The sequence below is a fragment of the Branchiostoma belcheri genome, unplaced genomic scaffold (assembly GCF_001625305.1).
Source record: "Branchiostoma belcheri isolate BF01 breed outbred unplaced genomic scaffold, Haploidv18h27 scaffold234, whole genome shotgun sequence".
Taxonomy (NCBI): domain Eukaryota; kingdom Metazoa; phylum Chordata; class Leptocardii; order Amphioxiformes; family Branchiostomatidae; genus Branchiostoma; species Branchiostoma belcheri.
This window is the reverse complement of record NW_017803837.1, coordinates 84890-92380: the sequence shown is the minus strand read 5'-3', so window position 1 is coordinate 92380 and position 7491 is coordinate 84890. Positions and strand designations below refer to the sequence as shown.

General features: G+C 47.6%; 2 protein-coding genes across 2 annotated transcripts in view; both read right to left on the bottom strand.

The window, feature by feature from the left end:
- The window catches only part of LOC109470822 (kelch-like protein 26), a 19435-nt gene extending 14829 nt beyond the window's left edge, over window positions 1-4606 (bottom strand). The window contains exons 1-3 of the mRNA XM_019769913.1: window positions 3971-4606; window positions 2247-2721; window positions 1453-1635 (exon numbers count right to left, since the gene is read on the bottom strand). Coding sequence (XP_019625472.1) covers window positions 1453-1635; window positions 2247-2721; window positions 3971-4606 — 1294 coding nt within the window. The remainder of the gene's footprint in view (window positions 1-1452; window positions 1636-2246; window positions 2722-3970) is intronic.
- Window positions 4607-5679: 1073 nt separating this feature from the next.
- LOC109470815 (somatostatin receptor type 5-like) overlaps window positions 5680-7491 on the bottom strand; it is a 34326-nt gene continuing 32514 nt past the window's right edge. The window contains 1 exon segment of the mRNA XM_019769905.1: window positions 5680-6904. Within this exon segment, the coding sequence (XP_019625464.1) occupies window positions 6318-6904 (587 nt within the window). The 3' untranslated portion in view covers window positions 5680-6317.

The following is a 7491-nucleotide window of genomic DNA, read 5'->3' as shown; positions in this document are numbered from 1 at the left end:
ATTTCTTTACAATTTCGTCTTTTTTCTCTTGATTTTGACATTCTACGACATTGGCATGGGTTTTTTTTTGTAACTTACGGTATGGTATATTTTTGCTCTATTTTTGCAACTGTTTTGTACGATTTACAGTATGGTTGTAAAACTTTTTTTTTTTGAAACGGCCGAAAATTCATGCGCGCGCGGATGTCATCCATATAATCAAATCAACATGGCCTAACTCGTATTTATTAAGTTAACCGGCACGGGTGTTCCCTAGCTGGCCGTGAGCCTGAGCTCGTGACGGTCAACGTTTGGTTATTTCATTGTTCTCTCCAAGGAGACAAAACCAGACCGTTGTAAAATGAAATAGAGCCCGACATTCCTAATATTAGTCTTCAGTTAGTCGACCTTTATCACTGATATTGAAGGTTGCATCCGTCAGGGAGAATATTTGTGAAGAGAGCCAGCGCCATCTGTCGACGAGATTTTAAAACTGCACCTTACGACCAGGAGCATTCCTAAAGCCGACCATCCCCAAATTTAATCCCCAACATCAGCCGATGACGTTCGGCTGACGTTCGGGAGCACTCTGGCCCAGGATTTTAGGGCCCACGGCCTACCTTTCTATGCGAATCGAAACGAATTTGAGTTAAATTTGAGTCAAATTTCACCGCCGAACACGCCATAAACACTACTGACTTACTTCCGAATGGTTGGCTGGTGTTCTGCTGACTTGCCAACGAACACCAGCCAACCGCGCCGAACCTCCCGACCAACCCCCCGAACTCGTTTGAAACATTTTGAAACATTCGGCTGGCGATGCTGAATAGCCACTTTGCTCCCGATCTACTCCTAATCTACTCTCCAAGCAGAGGTTTGGGTTTTGGGGGTATTTTTAGCGTGTTTTAAGGCTTTTTTTTATCGGGGTTTCTCTTTTGCACTGAATTTGTTTCCCACCAAACCCAAGGTTTGCCCCTCCCCGGGGTGAGTGCCGGCAGAGGTTGGGTTTGGTGGGAAAGAAATTCAGTGTAAAAGAGAAACCCCGATAAAAAGCCTAAAAACACGCTAAAAATACCCCCAAAACCCAAACCTCTGCTTGGAGAGTACTCCTAATCGTGGTTGGGGGGAGTTCGGCCATGGGTGTTCGGGAGGACCTATATGATGACTGTCTTCAAAAGAACACACATTATACGGCACCTTCCAAACCCTGCTCCTACTCTGAGATATATAAAACAACATTCCGTCTTGAACCGCGACGGGGGTCGACATCGTCTACCAGATACCTTTGACCCAGTGTTGACGTCACACTTCAAAGAAGCCACGTGACAAGCTTCACTGGGTCAGTCTACTGAGGAAGACCAGAGTGACTGGTCGAAAGCTCTAGGTGAGAGAATTTTTGTTGGACCAAAAGTTTTAAGTTCAAACATGTAACTACCAACACAGATGAACTTTCATGATAACATTCCGTCTTACCTACTGCGTACAGGAAGTCGTCCAGCACACCTAGCTGGAAGCTCTGTCGGCACTTGTTCATGCTGGCCACCGTCAACCATTCCCCGGTTCGCGGGTCGTACCGACACGCTGTAGACAGGACAGACTTGCTTTTCCCCAACTCCTCTCCACCAACGATGTACACAAAACCTCCCAGGACAGCAACTGTGGGAATAACACATCATCATGACATGACTGCGAGACTTCTTCAAATAACATCATAACTTATTTCAATTATCTCGCTCATAATAAGAGTTTCCGTTTCATAAGTCTGAGTCTCTTGTTAAATTTTTCTTCTATTTTTCATAATGTACAAGTGCCGGCGAGAATTAAAGTTGCGTACAACTTCAGTCACAAACTCTGGTCTAAACCACACCAATGGGCACTCACCAGAGTGTAACAACTCTGATCGGGAGGCGACCTGAACACTTTGTTGCGTTCGATGTCACACAGTGCGCTGCCGACCGTTACGCCCCTGTCACCTGACGAACACCAGCCGAACTCTCCCAACCATGGTTAGGAGTAGGTCGGGAGATGCTCAGATGGTCGGCTGCTGTTCGGCTTCGCCAGCCGAATGTTCCATTTTATCACATTGGGATGCGGACGGAAGGTTCGGCTTTGGTTGACAAGCTGTTCGTGGCGTGGTTGGCAGTCAAATTTGACTCAAATTCAATTCGATTCGTATAGACATGGCCTAAATCTGGTCAGACAGCGGAACCCGAGCCAACATTGGTCGGCTGTTGGTCGGGGGAAGGTTCTGAATGTGTGACAAGTACCTGCGTGGTGATGTCTTGCGACTGTTTCCATCTTGGTGAAAGTTCTCCACTCGCCGCTCGCCGGACTGAAACACGTGATGACCCCGCCGTTCTTCCCGGTACCGCCGATGCCGAGGACCGCGGGCAGACGAACGGACGACCGCGGGTTTGTCCTCGGCGACTGGAGGATGCTCTGCCGTAAGGGCGTCAGGTGGTAGTGCGTGGCCTCCTTCACCAACTCCTGGAACTCGGGGGCGGACATCAGAAAACCCACGGACTCCACATTGTCCACCACCTCGTTGGGTGTCATGAGGGGGAAACGGACGTTCTCCATCAGACGTACCGCCCATTTCTCTCGTTTGGCCCGGTCCTTCTGTAGCCAGGACACCACCGCCTGGAACACCTGCAGTTCTCGCGTGACTCGCAAGTCGTCTCTGGCGATGAAATCACGCAGTGTGTACCACTCTAGAGCTATGAAGCCTGCCGTGTTCTTAACCTGTGTAGCAGAGAACCCTGATGATTGTAGTTATTACCTCCATAAAATGACTCTGTGTGTGTGTGTGTGTGTGTGCGTGCGTGCGCGCGCGCGTATGTGTGTGTGTGCGTGCGTGTGTCTGTGTGTGCGTGTCTTTGTGTGTGTGTGTGTTTCCGCATATTTGTGGTCAACATAACTTGAGAAGACAATGGATTATGATGATGTTGCTTGGCAACGAAGGTCAAGGTCAAATGTGGGTCTCCTAGTGATTGACCCTGGTACTGCATCAGAACATTTACAAAAGCTCTAAATATTTCATCGAGGTATGAGATCTGTGAATTCTTGTTACTAATGGTGGTGAGGAAGGTGGGAGTACGAGATAAATTCAAACATCCAAATCATACCGATATTGAGAAGTTTTCGAAGTATTCCGTCTTCAGTCATAATATGTGCGACATTTTCTTTAGATTTTGGTGGCAAGCATTTGAAGAACCTAATGTACATGTAATGTTACCTGATTTTGTCGTAAGTATCATGTATGTCCTGTTTGAAAGATCGCAATTTACTATCAATGAATGGCCATAGTATACCGGTTTTAAGACATTATAGTTTGAACATTCAATGATATAGGGGCAAATGGTGGATGGTAGTAGCGGTGAGTGCCTCACATTCATACATAATCTCCAAGCAGATCTTTTGGTGGCTGCAAAGACAGTATCAAATTGCCAGACAGTTACCATTTGCCACCCGAGTACTCTCTAGATAGGCAGTTTTAATCGTAACGCTTTTGCCGCCAGACATCTGCTTGGAGATTACTTCATTCACCAATTTCACACTTCCCATAATGCCTAGTAAAAGTCACGGATATGACGTAGGACCACCCCCCCCCTTCCTCGATGTAATATTTCCAACAAATTCTATCGACAAACTGCTCAACTATTATTTCTCTAGTATAAAGCGCATGCCATAATTGCATTTTTGTTGGAATTAGAGAAAATGACGTACCTTCTATCGTTAATTCTACCGAAGACTCTCCTACTCGCTCGGTCGCATTACGTATATTAGAACGATTTCATCTAATTCCAACAAAAATGCAATTATGGCATGCGCTTTATACTGTACTAGAGAAATAATTAAAAACAATAGTTGACCAGTTTGTCGATAGAACTTGGAAATATTACATCGAGGAAGGGGGAAGGGTGGTGGTCTTACGTCATATCCGTGACTTTTACTAGGCATGATGGGAAGTGTGAAATTGGTGAATACGTACCTCCTCAAACCTGTCCGCAGCAAACTTTCCCGAATCTTCCTTCAAGTCGTCCAGGTGGTAACTGATCGCCAAGGACATGGTCCTCAGACAGTTCTCCAGGTTGAGGTTGTCCCTTAAGTACTTGGTGCAGGCCTGCACGGCTACTGTGTACTTCAGCCCATCCGCCAGCTCCAGCACGTCAAACACGTTCGTGCTGCTGAGGTTGAGTCTGGATGTGTACATGGACTGGATGACGTTATCCGCCACTTTGGCCTGGACGCCAGACAGGGTGATTTCGAACATACCGTCTTCGTTCGCCTCTTGGTCCACCATGAAGATATTGCGGAAGTAGGCGCTGTATGACGCCAGGACTAACCTGTGCACCAGGAAGCTCTTGTCCTCCACGATCACGCACGCGTCTTGGAAGAAGTCCTCTCTCCAGAAACTCTGCGCGCCCGCTTGTAACTCCTGCGGATGGTCGTCAAGGACGAAGGCGGTCGTCGGCTCTTCGGCCTTCTTCGGCGCGTGTTTCCGAGTCCATGGCGCCGCGGACGAGCGCGCCGATTGGCTCCTCATGGACCGAAGCTTTTCGCGAAGACTCGTGTATGATTCGGCGGACCGCGAGGCCGTGGTGAAACTGACTTGTTTGGACGCCATAGCTACACAGGTTCGACACTGATAGTGTCTTCGTCGTCCTGAAAATTGTTTTCTGAATGCTGTTCTAGAACGGTGGCGTCGTCGCCGTAGCAACCGCGAATTTAGAACACCATCATTATTTATGTACGACAGAAGTACGCTGTATTGGAACGGTCAAAGAACGGGCCGCATTGTTGCCACATAATGCAAACAAATGATAGAAGTGTGATTGCGACTGTACAAACGTCCAATCAGTGCTCAAAACTTTTTGGCATTTCTTAGGAACGACGCCTAGCGGTTGCTTGTAACGTTACATAGTCGTTTGGCATCGGCAGCCAACGGAACGCGGTAAAACGTTACAGGGTTGGTATTTGGGCTAATCCTGCAAGGAGAGACGTCAGTTTACCATTGACTATAGACCGAAGTTCGTTTCAACTCTGTTATATTAACTTGGCCACACGCAACCTCAGCGTACAAATATTAGAAGAAATGTAAGGACAATAATGTAGCTGTTCTTTTCATTTTTTTATGTTCATACCTGAAACACACATGAAACCTTCAAACTTTCAATATCCCACACGGCCCGGGGTGTTGTATATTCTCTAACTTGTGGAAGTCTTTTTCCTTTTTTTGGCGACGTCTCAGGGAGGAGCCTAATGGTACAGTATTGTGTGCAGTTTGCAAGAATTCTAGGAATGGTACAGGCATTTTGTCCACAGGCATGTCTCTGACCCACATCTATGCCCACATTCCTGGAAACCTTGGGAAGACCTGACTGCCCCGGATGGCCCTACTTTCTGTGACCCCGGGGCTCGTTCACTATACACTTCGGGGAGGAGTGCACTGTATCTGTCTAGACTGAAGGCTACCTCAAAGTCATGAAATGATGGCAGTGCCATGCAAACGATAACCCTAACGGCAACCACCGTCGCCATGGCAATGTATGTTTTCATTGCCAGTCTTGTTCCCCTTTCGTGTTTTTTTTGCAAACGTTGGGGGGGGGGGCATTAGATATAATAAGGGATAATAAATGTATTGACCCCAAGACCCCTTATAACAACCATTCAAACATTTGCACAAAGCACTCGCTATCGTAACGTCAAATGGCTTGTTTATTATTGTAATAAACGGTATAGATATACTTTTGTTAAATATGAGGAAGTTAAGCTTATAAAATTTTTGTACGAAAAATAAGTTACTGTACAAAGAAAACTAGATGGCTTATTCAATCTGCTGACTAAAGCTAGATGCACACATGATATAAACAATACAAAAATGTATTTCTATAGAAAATATTCAACCTTTTCCTACCCAAATGTAGGAAACGGTAAGGCAAGACACTGGGCTAGTATAATGTGGGCATACGCAAGGCACAACGTACAAGTACAAGAGTTAGCTGTTGTCCTAAAGTAGAACATTAACATACGTCGAGATTATTACAACGATAAAATAAAATAACAAACTTGAAACAAAACATTTTTGGTGGTAGTGTTATGATGGATTTTGATTCTAAATCAAATTCATGTACATATGCCTTTTAAGTTCAACAATAAGTCAAAATGCCTGACATAATATCGATGGGCAGTCCGTACCAGACTAGTGTATCGATCATTTGTTTCACTCAACAAAACCCTCATCGAGGGATGTTTACAGAAAACATCAGTCGTCTATACGTTCAAAACAGAAGCAAATCAAGATCACTGCATTGTACGTCTAGATCGATAGGTGGCGATCAGAACACAGCTTCCAGATGTACATCTGCTACTGTTCGCGACATCTGAGGAGAGGGATTGTCGTTTCTTGAAGGCGACTGAAGAGGGGATTCATTTCTAGAGGGTGGCCGAGGATCGTTCCTTGTGGGAGGACGCTGAGAATGGTCGTTACTTGAGGAGGGGCGAGGTAGCTGGTCATTTCTGGACGGAGGCCGGGTGTGGTGGTCAGTCCGTGAGGGTGGCCTGGGGGGTAACCTGGGTGTGGCGCGCCCGGTCCCGGGAACTGTCATCTCGGCTGTCGGCGTGGTGCTCCTCGGTAAGGAGTACACGAGTCTGTGGGCGTTAGTCGGCGTCCTACTGCGGACTAACGTCGGCGGGATCCGGGGCGTCCCCGTGGGCGTGACGCTCCTCCCCAGGGCCGACCCCGCCCGCGGGGGCAGGTGACGTGCTAAGGACGACCCGGGCCTGGGGACGCCGTTCTGTGCGTACACCCCGCGGGCCAGAGACGACTCCGTCCGGGTGGTGGGCAGACTCGGTCTCCGCTCCAAGGTCCGGACACCCGGGGTGCGCCTGCCGCGGTCCGGCCGACCTGCCTGCCCGCTCGACCCTGTAGGGAGAGGCAAAAACGGACATGTTCATCATACTGCATCTGACAAAAATTATCATATCATATCAGAGCATCTATCAGAGCGTAACAGCTTACAGTGACACAATGTTTATATTATAACCACTTCGACACTCCGACCGGAGGTCACAACATGAAATCGAAGCCACGCAGTCATAAGTCCATCCATTACAACTGTATGAAACCATAGGTCGACTCTTAATAATAGAGGAAGACTCTATCCATCAACAGTACCGTGGTTACAGGGTGTATACAAACGGGGAACAAAAGGGCTCGTGCAGAAATTCCGTGGAAAAAATCAGAAACAGCAGAAACATTAACGGCCCACGTGGCCTTAACAAGGTGATCCGACCTCCACCCTATCCCTGTATCCTAGGCAGGCTTTTAGCTAGCCTCCTTCGCAGTCTTGTTGGGCGTCGGCGTTATTTTTTCTCTAAGCGACGCGAGTAATATGCGGCCGCGAGGGACGATTTGCTGCCGAGGGAGTTTTTGCCACGGAGAGAAGGTTTCGCGCTCCGTGGCAAAAACTCCCTCGGAAGCAAATCGTCCCTCGCGGCCGCATATTACTC